General features: G+C 31.5%; 3 protein-coding genes across 3 annotated transcripts in view; 1 reads left to right on the plus strand and 2 right to left on the minus strand.

The window, feature by feature from the left end:
* Window positions 1-1535, minus strand: part of LOC143048107 (major vault protein-like) — a 29367-nt gene extending 27832 nt beyond the window's left edge. Inside the window, exon 1 of the mRNA XM_076221558.1 lies at window positions 1390-1535. Within this exon, the coding sequence (XP_076077673.1) occupies window positions 1390-1449 (60 nt within the window). The 5' untranslated portion in view covers window positions 1450-1535. The remainder of the gene's footprint in view (window positions 1-1389) is intronic.
* Window positions 1536-3004: 1469 nt separating this feature from the next.
* Window positions 3005-27025, minus strand: LOC143048108 (cell division cycle 5-like protein). The gene is made up of 20 exons (XM_076221559.1): window positions 26865-27025; window positions 23506-23609; window positions 22495-22656; window positions 21764-21885; window positions 20211-20307; window positions 19602-19652; window positions 18730-18806; window positions 17969-18072; window positions 17400-17479; window positions 15045-15120; window positions 14165-14329; window positions 9372-9546; window positions 8458-8591; window positions 8066-8246; window positions 7568-7692; window positions 6979-7173; window positions 6104-6301; window positions 5301-5384; window positions 4848-4976; window positions 3005-3964 (listed from the first exon to the last, which is right to left on the minus strand). Exons 1-20 carry the CDS (start codon window positions 26907-26909, stop codon window positions 3860-3862), a joined length of 2409 nt encoding a protein of 802 aa, XP_076077674.1. The 5' UTR covers window positions 26910-27025; the 3' UTR covers window positions 3005-3859.
* LOC143048800 (zinc finger protein 862-like) lies at window positions 23941-25608 on the plus strand. Its single transcript, XM_076222674.1, has 4 exons — window positions 23941-24366; window positions 24607-25014; window positions 25115-25282; window positions 25406-25608. Exons 1-4 carry the CDS (start codon window positions 24144-24146, stop codon window positions 25606-25608), a joined length of 1002 nt encoding a protein of 333 aa, XP_076078789.1. The 5' UTR covers window positions 23941-24143.
* Window positions 27026-27260: the final 235 nt, after the last annotated feature.

A 27260-nucleotide genomic window follows, 5' to 3' on the forward strand; every position in this document is an offset into this window, starting at 1 on the left:
ATAAGGATTCAATGAGGTTGAATTATTTACTTACAAGTGAATAATTCATCAGCGATATTTCTTTGTCTATTTTGACAAAATTGAACCAAATTGGCTACTAAAAACAAGTTATTATTTCATTATTTCACTTTTACTAATGATTGTGAACCAAATGAAATCTTAATATTCTTATTGCATCTTTTTTTTTAAAACCTATTATTGTTTACTTTTGATTAGGGAAAGTGTCACCAAATGGTTAACTTAGTACCAAACAGCAGTGGCGGATCTAAAAATTTTCATAAGTGGCTGTCTAAGAGGGGGCCAGCTCAGGTCAAGCTTCAATGACTTCCTATATAATCAACCAAATTTTTCACAGAAAAAAGGGGGGGGGGGTGGGGCTGGCAAACTGCTCCCCCCCCCCCCCCTTTTCTGAGAAAAAATTGGTTGTTTATATAGGAAATCACTGTCCAAGAGGGTGTCAGCTCCGGTCAAGTTTCAGTGATTTCCTCTATAATCAACCATTTTTTTCCCAGAAAAGGGGGGGGGGGGAGGAGGAAAAGTCCACCCCTTGGGCTCCAATTAAATCCACCTCTGAACTGGAGCCCATACAGGAAACATGATTTGTCCTTTTAATTACAGATCCCTCTAAAATACCTGCTATTAAATGTATTACAAATACATCTGGTCTAAGCAAAAACATAACTTTTATATTGGTTCTTGGTTAATCTATACACAAATATACACAAACATTATGTAGGTATTGTAAGTCAATGTTTGTTTATCAAACCATGACAGGTTATGATCTGTTCAAACAAATAAATCACCCTGAAATTTAAAGGAAAATCTCAGGGGTTACATTTTGACATTTTTTTAGGCATGAACTGGTAACTGAAACTGGAAAATTTAGGACTATATATAACTCTATAATCTGTAAAGAGTTATGACCTCCTAATTAGCTTCCCTGGATCTGCACGTCAAGATAATTTAGAAAGGGTTCAATTTTCTTCACTCAAAAAGAATTAAGATGTAAATGAAAGGACATAGAAGTCCTTAAAATGAGACAAACATTTTATCTCATCTTGATTAATTATAAATCTACATGTATGTCTCTTTCCCCATGTTCAAAACATTGCATGGTATTGTGCAATATACCTTCATTTCTTCTTCCGTCTGTTTTAATAAAATTATTACTCAACTAATTTTTCATATTTCATCTTCGGGTAAATTAAAAAATAAAGCAACGATTTTAGTCAGCATTATTAATCTACATATCAAAACTTGATCGTCCCAGGCAGATGAAAGAAATCAACATGTCATATGAAAGTGAAACAGAAATGTCAAATGGCTGTAAATTTTAATTTAAAATAAAAAATACCTTTTGACAACAGTTTATAAAACAATTTTACTTACCACATCAAGTACATGAACAAACTGGTAAAGCTTCAAACCAACAACATTGTTTTTAGACATCTTAACTAGTAACACTAATGCTGAGTAAACAATATTCCGGTCGTTTGGGAATTTCCTGTTTATTTGTTTACAAAAGTAGAGTTGTCTAACTTTGCCCATGAAAAAAATCATCCAAGGTGAAGTGTTAATCTATGTTATTTTGAGTAACAAAAATTTTGTGTTGATTCATGTCAAGTATTTATATTGTCTCTGTTTTGCCTTAATAACCATAAAAAAAATATAAATGACACCTGATGCCATTTTCAAATCCGCAACAAGTTCTAATTTATGAAGTTATACTGGAATATCATGGTAAATAGAAAATAAAACAGTGGCAATTTAATCATTTCAAAAATGATTGACCCTGAATACATCATGTTTTCCGAGACATTTATCAGAAAACCATTAAGACTTTTTCATAAAACACTATTAAAATTACCTTGATCTGGGACTATTATACTAGTTAGTATTAATATAATAGTCCCAGCCTTGATCACAAAACACTTTTGTCTAAAACATCTTATATTATATCTGAGAGCTAGGACCCCTTTTTGAAATAAAAAAAAAAAGAGAACTCCTTACAAGACATTTTAATGGTAAGGCTAATATTAATTTGATGTGCATGGCATCAATGGTTTCAATATTCATAATTTTCTGTTTTTTATTCTGTTTATGACAAAATGGTGACCACTCCATAATGTTAGAGCTGGTGCTATCTTGTAGCATCACAGATTTATACCTGATGGTGTACAGCATACTTTTACCAAATTACTGACTTTCTCCCTAAATAGCAAATAACATCTGCTACTTGGATGCTTTTAAGGGGTACAAATCTCCAGATATGAAGTTTGATGTAAACTTAAATAAATAGCAGCAGATTGTGTTTTTTTTTTATAAGTAGACAAGTTTTGACATGATTTATAATCTTTTCAAATTTATCAATCTATTTGCATGAATAGATAATCCTGCAACTTACAGACCTTATGTATTCATTTATATGAAATATGGTGTCAAAATAATCATTCAACAAACATTTTGGGAATAACATTGGATGAATTATGACTGACCAAAAGGTAATACTCTACAGGTATCCATGTCCATCAAGTCACAATTGTATGTACAAATATTTGTTTAAACTCTAAGATGCAGTATGCTAACAGAGAAGCAGCAAATACCAATTCTTAAATCTCTACTGTGACAAAGCCAAGGATAAAACCATCTAGAACAAACACTTGTGAAGAGTAAGCTACTAATAGACCATCGAAATACTTTTGAAAAATGCAAGTAGGACACATTTACATAGTTTTGATACAAGAAACACAAACTGATAGTATGATGCAAAGTATACAAGGCAAGTTGATTCTATCCATTATGATATCTGAAGTCAAGGTCAGACATACACTTAAAATGTAGCAATGGAATCTGAAATAAATACAAGACTTTGAAGAAAACAATAAGGCTGTAATTTACTGAAACTACATGATACATTTCATTTTAATAAACTGATATGAGATAAATCTCCTTTGAATATACTCTAAATAGGTGCTTTTGGGAGAAGGAAGTGGATGAAAACAAATACTGGTCAGATGTTTTATTGATGGAATGACAATATGACATACATACATAACAACTACTTTCTCCACTCAGAACTTCTCACTCCATTCTTTTCTAACATAGGAATATGCATCATGAGTTTTTACATTAATGATTATCTATTTGTTTTTTCATTTCAAAATTATTTTGTTTTACTAGGACTACAAAGTCACCATGAAGTCATTGATGAAGTGCCATGGAATTATATATTTTTACAGAGTTCTCAAAAAGAATTTTGTCTTGTGGGACATTTGAACAGACAGTTTGTAATTTTTCTGACAGACAAAAAAACATTTTCATCAATTTAATCCTATCATTCTATTGCAATACTAACTACCTTTGAGTCATTTGGACAGAAATTGTAACAAACATTTAAAATTTTGATCAGTAAAAAAATTCATACTGACACTGTTCAAGAACTCAGATTTTTAGTACACTTCATATTTCTCCCTGAAATTTTTCGTATTTCATTTAAATGATACCAGAAATTCACATTCATAACAAGAAAGTTAGAAAATACAGTATAATAAATACATGTAGAAGTATAATGCATGATTTTTCTATGTAAAATACTTGTCTGAAGGCAATAGTCCTAACAGTAATGTTTTTGTAACAAAATTACATAAACTTGTTAAAAAAATATGAGAACTAAGCCAGTAAAGCTATGTAATAAAAAAATCTTAGCATTTTTCTTTAAATTTTAGATTTAATCTTTTGTTATGGCTCTGTTTATATCTTTAATGAGTTAAAATTCTGATAACATTTGATATTAAACTGTACAAAATTCTGACAAATATAAGTTCAATCTGTGCTATAATTTTGTAAACACAAGTCCATGTTATTTGTTGTACTGGATAATATCTTGTTTATATTGGAGTTCACTATATTTTCTCTGTAATTCTTTCTCTCTCTCCTGTTGTCTATTTACATCTTCTGTCAGGGACTGAAAGTAATAAATAAGCAAATAAAATAATTTGACAGATTAAAATACAGAACAGCTAATATTTTGATACCCCTTACAGCAATTGTTTTTTGGTCTTATTGATACATTTGCAGTTTCTAGACAATCAATTAAATCAACATAATGCAATACTTGGGAACATTAAAACAATGTTATGAAAGTTTAAATTGATTTTTTGGCCTTTGAAAGTCTGAGATGTGCCACTTGATATTCTGCAAATTGTGAATTATTAGCCTATAATAAATTTATACTAAGTGGAATCATTTAAATTTATGGTTTTCCTAAACCTGTTGGTATCCAAATTAACAATGAATCCACAGACACATGTTTTCGTACAATATTCAAAGTGTATGCCCTTACTGATAAAATATTTCAAGTGTTTCATCTGCTGATATATAAACCATGCCATCTAATAACATTATATCAGTACCTACTGTGCGAGGGCTGAATAACCAGTCAAGGTCATTAAAAACTCCCATCATTATCAACATTATTTCAGTATATTTCATACGGTTATATGATGTACAGTGCTGTGCAATGTAACTCTATGACATATACATCATGCCATCTTCTCTATGACATATACATCATGTCGTCTTATAACATTATAGCAGTACATTCCTAAGTCTATGTCATGAACAGTGTAGCACATTGTTTCTCTCTGATATATAAATCATGCCTTCTTATAAAATTATATCAGTATATTTCATACAGCTTTATCATGAACAGTGTAGTTCAGTGTTTTTCTCAGATATATAAACCATGCCTTTTTATAACATTATAGCAGTATATTTCTACGGCTATGTCATGAACAGTGTAGCGCATTGTTACTCTATGACATACAGGTAATGTAATCATCACTCACCTCCTTTCTCTTAGGAATGGCTCCAATCTCATGCTGCCTAAGATCTACAAAGGTCCGTAACTCTACATGTGTTTGTTCTATTTGTTCATACAAATCATGGATCTGCTTGATTAAACTTTGGGACCGTGACTGAAATTGTACAATAAAGGATTTACTTCTCATAATTTTTTCAAATATTCATCTGTTACAAGTTCTTTATCAATTATCTATATAAATAACTTCATAGTTTTAGAGCAAGATACAGTAACAGATTTTGGTACTCCAAAATTTAAATTCTAAGATACCTAAGACTTAAAATCAAATACTTTAGAATGAAAAGTGTCTTTAAAAATGATTTTTATATTCAAATTATATAATTATTTTAATAGTTCAGATTGCATTTGTCTGACAAATTAATTAATTTAATTTATATCTAACTTATATAATTTCAACAATAAAAGCAGTAAGATTTACCTGATAACCTCCAAGTAATATCTTTAATTTCTTTTCCATTTTTGCTGCCATTTTAGCATCTTTAGTCATATAATTTCTGTTATTCTGTAAAGTACATAAAAGATGCAATGGATTAAACAAAAGTGTGAGGTGATACAAGATAACTAAATAATTGTATGAAACCAGAAGAATGATATGTCATCATGGGTCCCTTTAAACAAATATAATTGAAGGGAAATATGAAATATTATTTACATATATGTCCTTTAAGGCAAACAGTCGATTTGCTTATTCTGTAATTCAACATGTAATGAGATATAATTTGATGGTTGTTTCTTTTAACTTATAATGCTTTGTATGTGCAGAAGCTTATTTTGTCCAGAATACATTCTGTAATTTATCTGTTTATTTATTTTTCAACAGGTATTTACTTTAGTTGTGCAGTTAATATATTTCTAGACTTTCAGCTCTTAGATAATCTTTTCTTTCTTAGCATTTATGATGAAATGTTTTTGTTTACTTTTGGTATCAATGTATAAAGTTTCACCTTGAAAAAAAACCTGAAGGACGTTTGTATTCAGATGAAAAATTTATTGAAAAACATTATGTTTTGATTAGTTTGCTCAAATGATTTCTTCACAAATTAACAGGCTGTTTAAACTAAATTGAAACAAAGAAGACACCTCAATCTATCAAATGAAATATGTAACTCAACCTACAGCAGATTTTCAGTGGCCCAAACTAATGACAACTTAAATAATTTCCACTTGTTTCTTGGAGTGTAAAAGTTAATAAACTTCCACTGTGTATCTTATCAAAATTACCTCTAATCTTTTTTCCTGAGACTCTATTCTGTCTTTTTTGCTAGCCAAATTAGCCCTGGTGTATCTGTTTTGTGAAGGTAGGTATAAAACCTGGCTGTAACATTCCTCCCACACAGTGGAGTAAGCATCAATAGACAGATCACCATGACCCATTCCTTTCTTTACATAATCCATTTCCATCTGTAGAAGCCGCTTAGCCTTCAAACAATAAATATCAAAATTTAAAAATAGATATACAAGTTCTTTAGATAACATTTTTACAGCAATCATTATTACAATGAATATGCTTAACTGTATCAAATAAGCTGGCACAACATAAATAAACAAGGGTACACCGAATGGCATTTTCAACAGCAAATGAATTTTAAAACCAAACCACATTGTAATATATAATATATAATAATATACACAAGGTTAAGCAGAGAGAATGTTAATTCTTTCTTGGATTTATATTTGTGTGTTTACAGCAATTATTAATGACCTTTGACCTATTATGTTGCTCATTCATTGCAATGAAACCTTTATATAGGCTGTTATTAGTTATGAATGATTGTGATATGTACATTATCTATAATAACTCTCTATTAAGTAGAGGTAAATGGCTAACAGGATGTTTATAGGTGGATATCAAGCTTCAAGTAACCCTTTGCAATACCAATACTGTTGAGACTCAAATGCAATAATTTGCTGTTTCAGAATCTAACGCATCCGGGGTAATATTTTCATAAGTGTACACCAAAACGTCATAAACAATGGAAATTCAACCAATGACGTGACGTTATTTTCCTATTAGTGTACGAACAATGAGATTGATTACCCATAGTCCTTAAGTTTCAGAAAAGGCGTATTGATGTGCAACACTATGTTAACCATACCTCTTCTAAATCAGCTTCATTGACCTTTTCATATGGATGTTCCTCTAAAAATGATGCATGCTGGGCCTGATTTAGAACCCCTTTTTGTGTTTGTTTTTTACTTCCTGGTGCGACACCCAGTTGATTAGAACCTGGTGTATATAATGCATCATGATGAAGCATAGTTAACATTTCTTTTTTGATTAATTCCTCAGCCTACAAATAGAGAACAAAGAAATAATTAAATTCTATTTACTTTATTTATTTATACATTGTGTATCACTTTTCATTAATTGTAAGGATGTTCATCAGATCACAGATTTCTATTAGACTTGTCTGCAGACTTGAACCAAACAATGAAATCATGTACATGTATCCAGGAAAATTAATGAATCCACAGTATTATATTTATGCTATACTAAATAGATAATGCTTTTCCGGTCTAGCAAACAGAGTTTAAACATGAAAACCTGTTGAATTACACCTAAGTGTAGTACAAAAGAACAAATACTAAATTAGACATAGACGACAGAGGGTTGAGCCATGCTGTACAATTGGTAACTTTTTGGTTGGTAGAATTGTTAAGTATTAAAATGTCTATTGATTTTACCTTCTGTAGATCTGTAAGAGCAGGATCACCAGGACCAGCCACTCTCAGTATATTACTGTTGACATCTGTTGGACGGGGCATGTCTCTCTGTACTGACTGAGATCTCATTCTTAATTCTTTTTGTCCTATAAAATAACCACTGGTTATTTCACCTTTCTATTAAATTATATAAAATAAAATGCTTTGCTGAGTGCAGCCTGAAACCACCATACTCTTCCTAATTTGATGTAAATCAATGAATGTTTTGAAAACTTTACTGCAAGTTTAGAAATTTGTGTTTGTATTTGTTCAGTTTGTTAAACAATGGACAGAAATTCCAAATTAGTAATTGTCATTTCAGTATATATAGTATACTAATAACTCTACAAAGATTTAAAAAAAGTGTCACCAATAGGTTGCAATTGTTTGCTATAATAAAAAGATCATAAAAAATTTCTGAATTAACAATAAGTTTATCAAAGTCTTGAATGATGGCATTTAGCTGTATGTATATCTTACTGATAGCTCTCCTCTCCTCCTCTGATGCAGCATCAATGTCTGCCTGATCCTCAATGTAATCGTCTGTCTGCATTGGTTCATGTATATCCTGCTCCATGTCTTCGGGAACCACTATTTCATAATCATTTTTAGGACGAGGTAGACTGGCCAAACCATGTTTTAACTGGTCTTTGAGGTCTCTCTAAAAACAATAAATATCATATTTATGATTTATGTCAAATTTTCACTTGGTTTACAAATTTTTCATGTTTTTAACATATAAAATTATTTTCTATTTTAGTCATTTTTTTTACTAGTGGACATCTATTTCATATTCATAATGCTCCAAACTTAAAAACATCTGCATCAAATTTTTATGTAGTATTCTTAAGTAACTGCTTATTTATACATACCTGGTAAAATTTGTCATTAACATTCATGTCATAATCCTCATCAGGGTTAATATTTAGTTTGTCTCTCACAGGTGTCCTCAATGGTGTCTGTCCTGCCACGCCCATTCTAGGGGTCATACCATGTGGTGTTAATGCTGTAATTATTCAAACAAATAATCCCTATTAGAGGGTCCTGATTCAAATTGTTTAGAATAAAATTGACATAAGCATCATATAATATGGTATCACTAACAACCTATATTTTTTTCTTGGAGATTTTAATGAATTATATTATGAAAGGTAACATAATTTTGTATTCTTAACTGAAACAATAAACAAGATACTAGATAACAGGACAATTCTATGTGATCTTCAAACAATGTTGAAAAATATCCAATTTCTGCTTTTCCACTGGAAATTACTATTATCAGAATGACATGAAAAGTGCAGTGCAGTACTATCTTAGGATAGAGAAGCTTTAACTGGGAGATATGGTATCAAACATGCAAACATTCAATATTGCCTAACTCACTTTCTTTCTATAGAATTAAGATTGTGTGACCTACTAGGGATTCATTATTATTCATAATTACCAATTTTAGCATATTAAGCAGATACAGATGAACCACACATTTAAATGTTAAACTAAGTACAATTTTTCTATTGGCTTATTTGCAGACCATTGTAAAACCACAAAATATCAATGGAAATCTCTTTTCCTTTATCTATACAAATTTGTACCCACAAAATAAATGAATCACAGTATAAGAACTTCAGTTGTTCAATATATTAAGTAAGGTTCTTTCCAAATTATGAGCAGCCCAAATGTTTCCTAATTAATTTAATTCTAGTTGGAGGTCTTCAAAAAATCAGCTTTGGTAGCAAAGCTAGGAAAGTGACATTAATCATTGGAGTCTAGTAACATGTGTATGTACCTCCACTAGTTTCCATTCCTGGGGTCCTCATTGGTGTACCTAACACTGTGTTTGGTGTCTGCGCTGTGTTACGTTGAGGAGTAATACCACTGAAATCTGACTGATGTAGAGGTGTATTTAATCCTCCCTTCAATGGGGTGTCCACCAATTGTAGAGCCATAATATTTTGTGCTTCCTGAAATTAGTTCTATGTATATATAAATAGTAAAAAACAAGGGATAATTTTAGTTCCAGTAAAAAACATAGCTTTCAAAACAACTATTTAAATTTAGAAGTGGAAAAATAAAATGATATAATTAAAATCTGTCTCTAGCTGAATTTCTTCACATTGGTTCATTTACTTTGTGTTTACCCTTCCGTTAATCAGAATGAGGTCCAAATAAAATGATTTTAATGAAATAGAGACCGTATCGTTTATTTTCATACATTGAAAGCAATGTTTATTCAAGAATAAAAAAAAAATCAAAATGATAAAAGATTTTTAACCCTTACCATGCTGACTTGTTTTCTACAGATGTAGTCTGTATGCTGAATTGTTTTGTTTAAATTTAAAAAAAAATGCCATCATTATTAATTTGTCCTAAACTAAATGATAAACGCCCCGATTGGTCCAAAACTTGATATCCATATAGTTGAAGAACTATACTTTAATTTGTCTAAATGGTTGCTATGGTAACAAACATTTTTGCCTTTTTATTAGTATTTTTTGCATTAAAATGTATTTTACTGGCTAGTCTAGCCATATAATCATTTCTTATCCATCTAAATAAAATTTTAAAATGTAGTAAACTGAAAATTACTGAAAATAAAAATACTTATATCACAAAAATGTGAAATTTTAATGTAAATAATATATGACTCACCTGTTTTAAGATGCTCTTATTGTTACAAGAAATTTATAAGATAACAAATTTTTGCTTTACTACAAACAGTCTCAACACTATAATAAACATGTAATAGATCATAAGAACTAATTCAGTTTAAGTATTCAAACAAATAAAAAGTGGTTGCTATGGTAACATCTTCGTTTCCTTAGTTTCAATTGCAGGGGAATATGCATTATTAGGACAAAAGTGCAACATAAATTTGACATTTGTAACCTAGAAAGCAGGATATTTTATTTTTGACACATTTGACAACTTAGTTTGTAATTCTTATTACCTCTGTTTCTGTCCAGGTTTGAATAATTTCAATTTATAACTAGTTTTGTGTTAGGCTATATGATTATATGATGTTTTGATAAGTTTAAGCAATTTTAAATTTTAATGTATTGTTTTCTCGTTTCAATTGTTTTACATTGTCATTTCGTGGCCTTTTATAGCTGACTATGTGGTATGGGCTTTGCTCATTGTTGAAGACCGTATGGTTACCTATAGTTGTTAATTTCTGTGTCATTTTGGTCTCTTGTGGAGAGTTGTCTCATTGGCAATCATACCACATCTTCTTTTTTATACACAAGTTTTATCTGTAGATGTACAAACTTAAACGTCTTAAACATATTTTTTCTGATAAAGGAATGGGATTTTTTGTTATGTTCCAATCAAATTCAGGTAATAAAAATACTCTTCCTTTATACAAACAACTATACTGACAACAAATTGTATATACCATGCCGCTGAATTTTAAGCAGACAAAACCCTACCAAATCATTGACTTTTGTAAGATCATTTGAATGTACACAACTGAAAAGATTGGTTGCCTCGTAATTAACATTTACTCCACATCTCCTTGTTTGTCTACTGACTAGTACTGTTCTTAATTAAAAATTATGAAAAGGTCATTTGATACTGTAATTGAAAACAATAATCCATAACTACAATTTTATAATAACTAAATTGATATTGATAACATATAAACATGCACAAAGAAACTATTCCTCATCAACTGGTTGGACAGAAGAATTCTTCCATCTCTTGTAAGCAACAACATATTCCTTTTGTGTATGCCATATCTTAAAGCATGGTTCAATGCACAAAGAAACATTACATTCTCTACATTCGTAACAAGTCTCATGACCTGGCCGTTTGCGTTTTTGTAGGTTGTTCATATTTACATTGTTCTTTTCAGCCTCATTGCAGACTTTGCATAAACGTGCAATGTTTTTTTTTTTGCCCACCCCTACAATTCTAGAAATGAAATGTCTTTCACTTAGGCGTTCTAATTTCGCATTTGAAGGCCTTCCTACTTTATCACTTTCTATTGGGTTATTAGATACAAGTTCAGTTATTAATTGTCTTCTGAACGCTTTATGTGTTATATTAGGGTGGTCAGCTTTATACAAAGTGTATGCATCTAGAACAGCAATAGCAAGAACATGGAAAATTACCTTTTTCCACCACTTAAATGATTTAACAACACTATTAATGTAAGTAATCATTTGATCAGACCGATCAACACCACCCATATATTTATTATAGTAGTTCACAACACTAGGTTTTCTTATATAATCATTTGTCTCACGGTCACGACGGCGTGTGTTGACCAAATTGGTTTTATGTATAGTCGAAAGCATAAAAACAGCCTTTCCATCAAGAAATTTGACACAATTTAAAGGACCATTACTCATTACAGAAAGATCTCCTTTATTTGTAAGTTTTTTGTCTTTCAAAAATTGTGGAATACCACGACGGTTAGACCTTACAGTGCCTGTCGCTCCTACACCTAGACCATAGAGATCCCAAAATAGTTGGGGTGATGTGTAGTAATTGTCACAATACAGATTATAACCTTTTTCATACATGCCTCGTAACATATCCATGACTAAGTCATACGTCGCGCCATTTGAGCTTGGACCGATACCCGACTTTCCTGTATACAATTTAAATTTTGAAACATAACCGTTACTGGAGTCACTGATCATGTAGGCTTTGATTCCATATTTAACTGGCTTGTCAGGACTGTAAACTCGAAATGATAGATTACCCCTCCAAGGAATCATTCCTTCATCTAATGAAATTGATTGACCAGGTGTGTAAACTGAGTGAAATCTGTTTACAATACGACCATAGAAAGTTCCAAGTTTAAAAAGTGGGTTGTAGTTTGGTTGACCTCTAGCAACATACTCATCATTGTTGGCAAGATGGAAGAAAGATGACATTAGGAGAAATCTGTCTCTTGGCATAGTTGACGGAAAGAATGGTGTTGAAGTGACAGGGTTTTTACTCCAGTAATCAGTCACGTCTGACTGTGACAGAATACCCATTGCAAAAACTACAGCAATGAAACGCTTCATTTCTGTGGCAGTAGTGTTTGTCCACTTTCTAAACCTTGAAAATCTGCTCAAGTTATTGTTTTTATCAAGATATTGCTTTGCGTATCTGTTTGTTTCCTCAGAAATGTTCTCAAAATCATTTTCATTGACATATAAATAGAAATAATCAGAAACGGACGCATTGTCTGGGAGGTCACACTTAATTCCTGGGGTTTGCGTAAAAGGTAGAAGTTCTGGATTTTTTTCACCCATAACCCAGTTATCAATATCAAACAAATCATCTCTTTCAGAAACATTGTCAATATTTAGGTCATCCTCAGCAAAGTCATTTTCAGTAAATCCTTCAAATTCTTCATTTTCACTATCAGTGTCAGCAAATAGTTCACATATATTTTCAGCAATAGATGTGCTGGCTTCTGCCATTATCAGAAAGTAAACACAGAAACGCCCCCTTTTTATTTTATTTTGCGAAAAAGAAAAGATAGAAAAAAATAGCTGCATATTTTGGATAACTCATTGGAAAAACAACAAAACTCATTCATATTTATCAATTTATTTTTCTTGAATATACCTGAAAAGCCCATAAATATGGGAAAATATCAGACGATAAATAGATTTGACAACGGATTCACATTTTGTTTCTTTGATTCACGTTTCTTTTATTTCGGAAAAGAATTCCAAGTTTTCAAAGATTTTCGAGGAATATAGGTATTAACAGCACCTAGAAAGATGGATTTGTGTTCAGGCATTATTAATTTTATGGGAAATGTGTATCCTCAAGCATGGACACTGATAGAGTTACTGAAAAAAACTATAAATTGTTGGTAACAAACTGTGCGGCAACTTTCATTTTCTCTTTCGGAACGTCTCTCAAGCGAGTAAACTTCCGGTTGATATTTCCATACAATTTATGTATTTTTACCACCAAACTTCTAAATTTGCAAAATATCAATCAAATAACAACGATAAATTAATATTCACCTTTAAGACAATATTTTATTCTTACGGTTTTAGACGAAATCTATTTATATAATACAGGAAAGGGCGGGGCATGTGCGCGGGAATTTCATATTTCACGTAAACTGTTTTATTTCATATTTTTACTTAAATAATTCCATTTTTTTCACAAAAGAACTTTTACACGTGTCAAAATATTCTTCTATTTACCCAGACATATAGTTTTGATAATCAAATGAACAAGAATTGAGCGAGGACGAAAAGGATTTCCCTAGATGTATTTTTAGATTTTTTACGTCATGCCAAAAACAAATTATTTTCCTGAAAGTAAAATTAAAGTGTATATTTGTTTATTATAAAGACTTAAAATGGTTCAAATTGAATAATGGATATAGATCTGATGGCTCATTCAAATTTAAACTCGGAGTTTTGTGATTATGCGAGGATTTGAAGGTTTTTTGAAAGGTCAGAAAATTGCCAGTGTAACCCGTCAAAAGACGGGTTCCGCACTGAGAACGACGACGTCAAACCCGTCAAAAGACGGGATCCGCATGGTAAGGGTTAATGCAAAGTTGCAAAAGAAAAATTCATATGACAGTGTGAGAGAAAAATACTACATTTTTACCTGTAATACATTATCTTGTGTAGCAGGTGTCCTTGGTGTCCTGAGATTACCCAATGATGGAGTCACATTGTAGTCTTGTAGTAAGGCCTGACTGGCACCATTTTGTGCACCCGTTTCCTCTGCCTGCTGTCTGGCATATTCACTAGCTTGACCAACTTTCACAACCTAAAACAGAATTATGCAATAACATATACAGTACAGATTTAGTATTTACAAAATGTATAAATTAACTCTTTTGGAATTTTAAGAAGTTGGTATCTTTCACTTCAGAAAGAGGCTCATACTTTACAACTCATCACTGTCATGATGCTGACCAAACATGGAGTCATTCTGTTTAAGAGTAGTAGAAAAGTGTGATGATAATATTTGTTAAACGAATAAATTTACAAATATAAATTGCTTTAATTTGGCTGCATCTAATATTTGAAATACAGAAAATTACTTTCACAAACTTAACAGATCTACATTTTGATGATATATTGGTGCAAAAGTATGACAAATAAAATAAAGAACTTATTTCTTGTCATGAAATTACTTTTAACAATTCAACAAGATACAAAGCAATATGTCAACATTATAATAAAATTTAAAATAGATGAAGAATGTGTCCCCCCCATTTTTCATATAACTTTATAAAGAGACATTATTTCAGAAAGGTAAAAATCCAAATTCAAACTTGTTTTTTCAGCATTGTATATCATTGAGGAAAGCTGAAATAAGAGAACAGAAACTATAAACTCAAGTTCAAATCAGCCTAATCACTTTAAAGGAGGTTGAAAAATGTAAAAGATAACAAATGCAAATTGTAAAGATATGTCAGATGTGTTTGTACTAGTTCACATGGACAAATCTGCCCAAGAGAGCTAGACATACAACTGACCTCTTCTAATTCTAAATCAGAGATCTGTGGAGCTGGCAATACAAGTTTACTTCTCTTTTTCACTGGTTCTTGGAAACTGAAAAATAAATTAATATGATATAAAGTGAATTTTTACATATGCTGTGTCTATTCAAATCAGGGCTTCCAAAAAATATTTGAGCCAGCCGGACATTTCATATCTGATCCAGATTTTAATCCCTTAAGACTTAGTCACAAAAGGCAATTATGGTAATCAGATGGCCATTCCAATGATTGACATTACATTAAAAAAAAAAACGATTTTAAACTTTACTTTGATATGATATGAATTTGATGTACGGATGTAACTGTTAAATTGGCAGTGCATCATTCAAAGTGTGCACATCAGCGTGCTCATATCTGCCTTAGACTTTTTATTTGTGCAAAATGACATTGTCAAAAACTTTACTTTCGTTTCAAATTGTTCTAACCGGAGAGGTCAACCGGATGTTGACTTGACAATGGTAAAACATGGACCATAAACGGATATGTAAAATCAGTGTACGTTAACAAAGCACGACTGAGTGAAGAAGCTCTTTCCACGTTATTTCTTCAACAAAATACTTGAAATGAACGTTAGATACATGTATCAATGATAATTTTAGCATTTTTGAAGAAATGTAGGATGCATAATTAAATTTCCCACCTGTGCACATGCGCACACGTGTTCTAGTTCATACGACGTAGTTCTGAGGATTTTTCATTTAAATCCTTTTTAAATTTTTCATCAAATCATGTTGATAACTAATTTCTAATAATTTTAATCTTTTGGACTAAATCAATTAGAAACAAACCGCTGAAAAGTAAGAACAAAAATTGTGAATAACCGATCAATTTATACAATGTCTGGTACTGAACATAGTTCACCTGTCACCTGAACAGGTAGATTTCAGCTGTCCAACTACTAATTTGCCTTGATTAAAATTATAAAGTATTGAAGTAGGTGTTGTTTTAATAGTAATTAATCATCATGTCACATTTATGACTGGAAATGTGATGATGTTAAAGGCAAAAGGTTGGGTCAAAAAGATCGTGAATTATGTAAAAATGACCGAAAAAGCCTTGAAAACTAAAAAGTATATGACCGTTTCATACTTTGACCAGCCGGACTTTTACCAGACATTATACAAATGACCGGAATATATGACCGTTTTGGAAGCCCTGATTCAAATCTGTTTTTCTTCTTATTTTTTATAACAACAGGGACTTTGGTGGCCAGATGGTATAAGAAGTCAAACTTCTGTATCGCTAGCCTGCAAACTAGAGGCTCTAAAGAGCCTGTGTCGCTGACCTTGATCTATGTGCATATTAAACAAGGACATAAATGGATTCATGACAAAATTGTATTTTGGTGATGGTGATGTGTTTGAAGTTCTTACTTTACTGAACGTTCTTGCTTCTTACAATTATATCTATAATGAACTTTGCCCATTAGTAACAGAGAAAATTACTTGGTAAAAATTTACATAAATTTACCAAATTAATGAAAATTGTTAAAAATTGACTATAAAGGGCAATAACTCCTTAAGGGGTCAATTGACCATTTTGGTCATGTTAACTTATTTGTAGATCTTACTTTGCTGAACATTATTGCTGTTTACAGTTTATCTCTATCTATATTAGTATTCAAGATAATAACCAAAAACGGCAAAATTTCTTTAAAAATTACCAATTGGGGGCAGCAACCCAACAACCAGTTGTCCAATTCATCTAAAAATTTCAGGGCAGATAGATATTGACTTGATTAACAATTTAGCTCCTTGTCAGATTTGCTCTAAATGCTTTGGTTTCAGAGTTATAAGCCAAAATCTACATTTTACCCCTGTTCTATTTTTAGCCATGGCGGCCATCTTGGTTGGATGGCCAGGTCATCGGACACATTTTCAAACTAGATACCCCAAAGATGACGTTGGCCAAGATTGGATTAATATTTAAATCTGTTTTTCTCCTTCTTTCTGACCGGGATCTCAGTGCCCAAAAGGTCTAAGTTGTCAAACTTCTACATTGCTAGCCTATCAACACTGAGGTTGTGAGTTCGAATCCCCCATGGGGAAGGTGCACTTTACTCCAATCTTAATTGACTAGGATTGTCAGTTTTTATAATGGAGGTATTACCGTAGGTGATTTTCTTTGAGCACTCCAGCTGCCTCCACCAATGACCACCACAAAATAGAACATTAGTGCTGAAAGTGGTGTTTATCACCAATTAATCCTATGCCAAAAACAGGCAAACACTAAACAAAACAGCCAAAAAAATGTTTGTAATAAATTTTGTACATTGCGACCAGTCAAACATTTGTTTAATTACTCTGAGCTTCAAAACAATTTTACACTTACTTGCTTTGGCTGGCTATTGCTCCAGGTAAATCATTTTCTTTTCTTTTCTTTTGTTTTAGTTTATCTTTCTTTCTTTCTCTCTAAAATTGTACAAATAAATACATGTTTATACTTGAAGGGAGAAAATATTTGATAAAAAAGAAAGTATATGTCTATTTTTTACCTATTGCATTTGAAAATCACAGTCTCAAAAATCTATCCACAACTATTCTCTTTTGTTTCTCTTTGATTTTCTTAGAAATTGCTGGTTGTGGCAAAGTAAAGAGTATGAAATTGGTAAATTCAGTAATTTTTACATTTATTCATGGACATGAATCCTAAATGGTGATAGTGACACCACCCAATTTTAACTTGATCTGTGTTTGGTGGTGTATTAGTTTATAAATATCCCGCTGATGTGAAGTAAAGAGAGAATGCAGACAAAAGCAAACAAAAAAGTGATGCCATTCAAATTTGAACTTGTTCTATGTTAGGAGGTAATACGCGAGGGCATTATTATCAACATCCAGGAAAATTGTTACCCATGAAAATAAGTGAATTAAAAGTATACTTGGTAAGAAATGACTTACAGCCTCCGCATCATCTCTTCTTTCTCCATCCAGATTTTGTTGTCTTAATCTTTTAAAGTTAATATCTTTTGGCTTAAAAACTTCTTCAGATGTGTCATGGAAACCTGTCAAAAATAAATGGAATTTTGATAATAAAAAGGAATATGGGAAAGATTTACATCAGACAGTACTCCTTTCCATATCTGGATAATACTTGAGCCAATTCTCCATTATGACATGTAATCAAATATCCTGGCCTGTATTGCGTCTAGTTGCTTGTTCCTCCTGAACATGCATGAAATATTTGCCACTGGATGTTAGCAATCAACAATTTATTTATCAATTTTGTTGCTTGTTATTAACTGATAATAATTGGTCCTTTTCTACTTAAACGCCTCAAATATTATTTTTTTTATTAATTTGTGAAATATCAATTTGTTGCTGTTTAAGCTGACTATATAGACTCCCATATCTACCAGTTACTGTTTGTAGAAGGGTGAAACTAGTGCAAGAAGGAATGTATCATTTTATTTAGTTTCTTTTCTGATTACAGTTGTACACAAAATGTATAATGCCCGTTAAATCAGACTGCTTTATAGCACCAGACCGCTTCATACACCTTAAATACATTTATCTATTTTTCATTCCTATAAAATTATAATAAATATAACTTTTTTCTGAATTCATGCTCGTTTTTTCAAAATTACGACAAAAAATGTATGATAAATTTTGTTTCAAATGATTTCTATGAAGAATGATTATATAGTACAAGTATGACAAACCTGGCGCTGGTTTCTTTTCAAACGGAATTTCTGCATTGTAATCTACTCCTCTCTTTTTCTTCTTATGTTTTTTAATACTGAAATATAAACCAAATGAAACATATGAATCTCTTTAATCATGCAATGCACATGGAGTTACTGTGGATTCATTTATTTTCGTGGGTACCAATTTTGATGGATTGAGGAAAACTTTGCATTTTCGTGGATATTTATTTCATGGTTTTCCAAAAGTGTGCATTTAATCATACAACAAATTTACAATTTGTTGAACATTTAAATTCATGGTTTTTCCTGTACCCACGAAAATTGGTCTCCAATGAATAATAATAATCTACAGTACCATTTTTGAATATTAACCTACATTTAAAGAGTTTAAAGCATGAAATGCACATGGAATTATCGCTTCTGCTAATGATCACTATTTACATTTTGAACTTTTCCTTCTTATTTTGTTACCCTCTGACTTTTACTTTGGTAATTTATTCAAACATCTTAACTGGGGAGAGAATATATATAGCAACAAGCCATACCTCTTTTATATCAAATTTTCTATTTAAACAATCACATATATAACTTGTTTAAATTTTATCTGTGTCAATGAATAAATGACATGAAACAAGAGTGTGTGCCCCATCCGCACTATCATTTTCTATGTTCAGTGGACCGTGAAAATGGGGGAAAATCTCTGATTTGGCATTAAAATTAAAAAGATCATATCATAAAGAACATGTGTGCTAAGTTTCAAGTTGATTGGACTTCAAGTTCATCAGAAACTACCTGGACCAAAAACTTTAACCTGAAGCAGGTCAGACAGACAGACTGACGCACAGACCAGAAAACCGTGTGCCCATAAATGGAGCATAAAAACTTACTCTATTCCTGCTGCTCGTAATTCTCTTCTCTTTTGTAATGCTGCTAACCTCCTGGTAAAAATAATCAATTTAAAGATTTTAAGCATTCAATAACAACATGGCTCTTCAAACAAATATGTACGCATAATCATGCTAATTATACTTGTAATTCAAAGCATGAGAAAACAGTAAGAATGAGTCAATAAATCAGCAATTCATTCAACATATCAAAAAATTCAAAATATTGTGAAAAGAGAAGTTGGTAAACTTTAAAAAATCTTGAAACTTTTTTTTTATTATTACTTATTGAATATGAAGGCAAACTTGAAGCTGTAAGATAGGCAGCAAACATCAAATCTGACTCTGTAAAACAATTTGCTGCTGATTTCTGCAGAATGAAGCTATGTTTTCTGATACGTCATTGGCAACCTTTCTGAGGGGCAGAAGTTAAAAGGCTCCATTCAATATTCAATCATTACATTCTAGACATTATTTCCTGATTTATTTTTGAAACCAAATTATGGCATGTATTGCCTTTTTCCTGTTACACTTGTCTAACTTATGGATACTGTAACAACAATGGTTTTACATATCAAAGTTATTTTTCTAATATATATCTTTCAGACAAACCTGGCTTCCTCCAACTGTTTTTCTCTTGCTTTTCTTTTGGCTTTCTTGCCTTGTGTGTTTGCTAATCTAGCTCTGGCTTCAGATAACATCTCAAGTTCTATTAAAACAAAATCAATTATCTTGTCAAAGTCATCTGATCATATCAAAATCAATTTCAACACTGATTTAATAAAGAAGACTATATATATATATATTTATGTTATATATCTGCATGTTGAATCCGTATTTTCCGGAACTGTATAGTCTTAATCATGAGTGTTGTGATTATTACATGTATCCGCCTCTTTTTGTGTTTTAATCCAAAGTAAAAGGGTGTAATTTGAGAGCTCTTCATTTATTTATATTCCATACTTGTCTTTAGTCCCCCAAACATGAGTCAGGTATATTACCTGGTGGAGGACCCTGGCATCGATCCCGGTACCTCTCGCATATAAATACAATATCGAAATGAGAAGAATAAGTGCATCAAACAGATTTTACATAATAAAAATGTGTAAGGGTTCCGTGGAACCCAGTGTCTCGCCTACTTTTGCTGTAAATTGCAGGATCAACAAAAATGAGGGAAAAAATCAATAAAAATATTCCGTTTGATACCATGTTTGGATTGTAGGAAGCTTCTGTCCAAGTTTGGTAAAAATCCTGGATAGTTTATGAATCTAATAAATGTTTTAAAAACTTTAACTGCAGACTGGATGTAATGTTAACTGGAAGAAAAACTAAGTCCTTTTATAAGTAAAATACAGATACACAGGTACAAAATATTAACAAAATTTCCTTCTAGATACTAGCTTTTGATCATAAACAAGCTTCTGTCTTAGTTTGGTACAAATAAAAAATAGTATAAGAAAGTTATCAAAATTTTTTAAAATGTAACCACAGAGTGAATGTGTTGTTTCCTGGCAGAAAAAAAGTCCATTTAAAGTAAAATATGGAAAAATGGATTTGTCAATTTACAAAATTTACTTCTGGATACTATCTTATGATCATAAACAAGCTTCTGTCCAAGTTTGGTACAAACCAAGGATAGTTTAAGAAAGTTATTAAAATTTTAAAAACTACAACCACAGAGTGATGTAATGTTTTCCCGCAGAAAAACTAAGTGCATTTATAAGTAAAATACGGAAAAATGGAATTTTATTTTCACAAAATTTACTGCTGGATACCATCTTATGATCATAAATAAGCTTCTGTACAAGTTTGGTAGAAATCCAGGATAGTTTAAGAAAGTTATTTAAATTTTAAAAACTTTAACCACAGAGTGAATATTTGTGGACGCCGCCGCCGACACCGACGACGACGGAATGTAGGATCACTTAGTCTCGCTTTTTCGACTAAAGTCGAAGGCTCGACAATAATATATTGTATTGAATTGTACTTGTGATTTTTGGGGGAGAATTTTTAATCATTACACAATTTAATCACCACATAAAAGATTTATGCATTTAAGAATCATGAATATAACAATCCATCGAAAAATATTAACATTAATATTGCATTATAAAATATTATCATAACAAATGATCTTTTTTACCGCTTATGGAAATAGTACATACCATCTTCATCCATATCAACTGGATCTGGCTTGGCTGGTTTTGTTTCTGGGTTCGGGTCTATTTCGCCTGGTTTTAATTTTCTTGGATCGTCTTCTGATTCATCTCTGTTTTGAGCTTTATCTCTGGAAAAAATATTTTAAAATGAAATATTTTGTTAAGAATATAGGTAAAACTTTAACAAACTACCTCTCAATAAAATAAATTTTATATCCCTATCAGACACTTAACATTAGAGTATGTTTCCAAATAATAGACACAAATTTGGAACGTGACTGTTAAGGTTGATAAAATTTAATATCTACATTTTGTTGTAGAAACATGGTACCTGATGTAAGAAAAAAAAAATTAATATCGTTAAAATAAGAATACTTTATTCCTAATATACTTTTAATGCTTTCCTTTCCAGTGCAAATGAGTTTTTGGTTGGCTTTATGTTGCTCAATCTTTAGTTTTCTGTTAAACAAGATTTTACATAAACTTATGTTTCAGTTAAGCCTACTGTGGATTCTTTTATTTTCCTGGGTACCAATTTTGTGGATTAAGGAATATTTATTACATATTCGTGGATATTTAATTTCATGGTTTTGCAGATGTCTGCATACATGCCTACATAAAATTTGTCATTTTGTTAAACATTTAATTTTGTGGTTTGCCTGTACCAACAAAATCCACAAAAAATTAGTATCACACGAATGAAAATGAATCCCCAGTATATCAATCATGTGACTCACAGTAGATATTCATAATGTTCCAGACACTGTGCTGCAGTTCTACCAACAATAGGAGCAATAGTTCTCCATTGTGTAGGCATCAACTTGGCCAAATGTAGTAACTTTTCTTCTTCTTCTCTGCTCCATTCTGTCTTTTTGATACTTGGATCCAACCATTCAAACCTGTGATGGAATAGAAATTTCAAATTAAGCTGTTATCAAAACTTATTTCAAAGAATATTCTTTTTCTGTTGTTAATTTTTTGTTTGTTAATGATGATATTCCATTTGACACTTCTTTTGAAGTGAACAGTTGGTTTGATATTGGCCTTGTTTGCAAAAATGTCTCAGATTTCTGCCTTTTTCATTTAAATCACTTCACATGTTAACATTATTCTGTTTATTTAGGAAGGATTATGACATTATTTGTGTACATCATACTTGATTTACAGGATAAAAAGCATTACATGTACATGTAACATGAAAGTCAAAAGTCATCAACAAACAGAAATTCATTCAGAAAAGTGAACTTAAATTGAAATTTAGTATTTCCATTAAATTCAATATTTACATTCAACACAGTGACAATATTCAATTAAAAAGTTTGGTAACAAGACATTCATGACCAACCCTCTCTCATTTTCAAATTTGTTCTTGAAAAGACATGTTTGTGTCTGAAAAGTTGAAAACAAAATATATTTTTGGCCTAAACTACTCAACTAATTCTACACATTTATATGTAGGACTACAACAAGAAATCAGTAAACCTCAACTGATTTTCTTTTAAATTACATACATTAAACTTTACCTTTAACCTATCATTAGTTGATTAACAAAAAGAAGCAGTTTAGCTTCTTTTTGTTAATCAACTAATGATAGGTTAAAGGTAAGTTTAATTAAACTCCATAGTAAAAGCAATGATAACTTCATTATTATAATTTTTGTTGAAGGGATTTTTAGCTTCTAGTTTAAGTTATTACAGCTGGAGTTCTACACTGTAACAACTTTATTGTGTACATGTATCTCAACTTACCATCTAGCTTTACATTGTTTTGCTGACTTTCTGTGTAGCAATGATGCAATTCTGGCCCACTGATTTTTGCCATATTTCATGACAGCTGCTTTTAGAATCTCATCCTGAAATATAATATAAATATGTTTGCTATCATACTTGTATACAGCATTCTGTATTACAACATTCTTAATAGGCCATGACTGAGGGGGCAGGGTCAATTGATTTCTATAGAAATGAAAAGTGTCAATGAATGATTATACAATTGCAGGGATCTCCATGACCTGTTTTACGATGGCGCCCCGCCATCGTTCCGTTACCTTGCGCCATCGTCAAATTGTCTCCTCCATGGTTAAATTTGTCTGCGCCATCGTTAAAATTATTGTCAATATTTATTTTTGTATCGTAGTCGTCGCCATTTTTGTTTGTCAAAATGCAAGCTTAATCATCTCCGATACTGGAGAGTAATTTTACAGGTAAATATACAGTACGGTATAGACAAAAACCCTACGGCTGTACATAAATTTTACCAATCAAGTTAATAAAATTAGAAGGTATTATATATGTTTGAAGGTGAAATCGAATTTTATAGGTTTTGAAAAGTGTTCACAACGTAAATAAAATTGAAAATAATAAAAAGTGTTTTTATTCCGATAAAAATGTCGAAACGAGTACGTCATGCTTCTGAACCGTCTAGTGTTCAGTCAACTCTTGGAGCTTTTTTTGAATCTGGGGAAAATAGTAAAAAACGTAAAAGAAATGATGACAGTGATCATGAGAGTGTTAAATCTGCTAGCCCAGTGAAATCTAAAAAGCATAGATCAACGTTTTACAAAGCTTGGGAATCAAAGTATCAGTGGTTAACTTACGAAGAAGAAGAAGGTACTTTTATTTTTAATTAAAATTTCGTAGAATTATTAACCAAAAGTAAAAATCATTTGATTTTATTTCAATTGTAATTATTAAAAGTTAATTTTAAATAACTTTTCCGATGTTAATAACTTATTTAATTATTTTTTAACTTTGGACAAAAATTCCCGGTAAATAGCGCTAACACCTGACTAATGTTCGTTTTTAATTTAATTTGCACATTAAAACTTTGGGAATAAATCATTTTTACAGGAATGTTTTGTACATTGTGTATAAAATTCAAACAGCAAGCTAAAAATACTGAAGTCTGGACAAAAGTGGGTTGTAAATCTTACAGAGAAGATGTGATTAGAAATCATGAACGTACAAGCTATCATCAAGTTTCTGTCAATATGGAAAGAGACTCCTTAATAAGTAAAACAACTGGAGGTATTGGTCAAGCATTAGACACTGTTGTAACCCTAGAAAGACGTGCGTTTATAGCTGCTCTTAGATGTATGTACTTCTTGTTGAAAAAAGAAATACCACACACTTCGAATTTTGGAGACCTGCTGGACTTGGTCAAAGAAAATGGTTGCTCTTATTTGGATACACTTAATGTGGAAGGAAGGGTGAAGTACCAGTCTCAACGAGCAATACAGGAGATGGTGTGGTGTTTAGGTAAATATTTCTTTATTTATTCTTTCTATAATAATTTATACGCTTTATATTTTAAGAACGCATGAATCAGAAAATGATTTGTTTTACCTTTGTTTTATAGGTGAAACTATACGTGAAGATGTTGTTGCAAAAGTTGGACAGTCAAGTTTTTATAGCATTCTGATTGACGAGACTACAGACATCAGCGTATTGAAACAACTAATAATTTATGTTAAATTTATGGTTGGAGAAGAGTGCCAAATCAAGTTTCAGCTTCTACAGCAGACAAGTGTCTTCTTTTCATCTTCAGTGGCATAAATATAGTTTAATAGCAATGCATCTAACTTTTTAAATCATAAACCTTTCTGTTAAACATGTCAGATACTTACCATTTTATCTCATTACTTTTCAGATTGTGAAAGAGGATTCAGTGTCCTCAACAGGGTGAAGACTAGGGCCAGAAACAGACTTTCACAGAAAGTCCTGAATAACCTTATGATGGTGTCCACTCAGGGTCCAGAGGGAAAGGACTTTAATTTCAACAGGGCTGCAGAGTTGTGGGCATCTTTGTCTCAAAGAAAACTTGACATTGGGATTATAAATGATGATGTTTGATTGATGTATAATAAAATGTGTATAATTGCTCAAATCACTCTTTCTTAACTTCTTTGATCGCAATCATGATTTTTTTTTCAAGTTGAGCTTTCCTCCATGGTTCAATTTTCATCCATGGAGATCCCTGCAATTGCATACTTTATATCATTGGTTTAACATAAGTTTTTCCCATTAAACTGACCTACTTTTAAGTACTAAAAGGCGTTTTATTAACTGAATTTTACTGTTGGTATTGCTGTGTGTTTCTTCACTTTTGCTTCCGTCCCAAGTCAGGAACCTCTGGCCTTTAATTTGGTTGTCTTGTATGTTTTTTATTTTTTGTTCATTTATATGTTTTGAAATTTTCACTGAACCAGAACACATTTTTATTTAGGGGTTAGCTTATGCCCACCTCAAGTGCAGGATTTTCTACCTGCGTTGAAAACCCGTTGGTGGCCTTCTGCTGTTATTTGCTCTGTCAGGTCGTGTAGTTGTCTCTTTGACATATTCCCCATTTCTTTATTCAATTTTACTAATCAATTTACTGTTGACGATGCTGTAGAAACAGCACAACTATTACTTAACTCTTACTCTTATATTAATCCACCATTTTTTACATACATGTAAGAATGGTTGGAATTTTTTTTATAACATTGTCGATATTTACCTGCCTGTACTTGACATTGAAAGAGATACAATGTATCTTTTGTATCAGAAGCCACAAAAAGGTGAATTTGAATTTTTCACAAATTCTGAGGTCCTGTGAGTGTTGCAGATTCCCACATAGTGATACAGTATATCAAAAGGTAGTCCCTACATAAATATCACTAGACATACAAGAGGGTAGTAATGCCCTTTACAAAATGTACAGTCAGGCATCAAACGTCCATTTTCGGCTACCGACTAACCGTTAGCGTCAAATTGATTAAAATTTTACTGTTGTCAAAATATACTTATTGTGATGCATCAGAGGGCACAAATAATTAACGTTACCGCTATTTTTGGAAAAAAATTAACGTGATCAACAAAATCTTCGATTTTTTTTTATTGTCTAAAAGAAAGTGCATATTTTATCGTCATGCACCAAACATTTCCGTTTAATAACGTAATTTGGCAAGAATTTATACCGTTATTCGTCATGCCCATTACCACCCTTATACAGCAGTATCAATATTAGAATGTTTGATGTAAACGACAAAACAAAAACATGCACTGTTGTAAAACAAAAATGTAAGCGTGTGTGAACTGATAAACTTGCAATAATGTATGACATTTACCTCCGTGTTACGCCAAACACCTCCTTTTATCATAATTCTCGGCATCTTGGCCTTTCACTTCTTAGATCTCTGTAAAAGGTGTTTAAAATGTAATTGTCTAAAAGTTTTTTTTCTCCAATAATTTCTCCAAAACAAAACGTTTTGGGTATAAATAAATTTAGCTAATAACCAAAATTAACAACGGACACGAATATCTTTTAGATACACAACTCTATATATGATGATTGACTGCATTTCTGTACAGTCTTATTATTCTTCATATATTTTGTATAGTATTGATATTTAATATAACCAAAATCAATCTTTTAAGAACAAAATTTGATAAATACATTTTATTTTGGTAACATGGTAAAAATGAACACTTTATTCTACTGCAGCCTATTAGAAAGTCCAGAG

This window comes from Mytilus galloprovincialis, chromosome 10 (genome assembly GCF_965363235.1).
Source record: "Mytilus galloprovincialis chromosome 10, xbMytGall1.hap1.1, whole genome shotgun sequence".
NCBI lineage: Eukaryota > Metazoa > Mollusca > Bivalvia > Mytilida > Mytilidae > Mytilus > Mytilus galloprovincialis.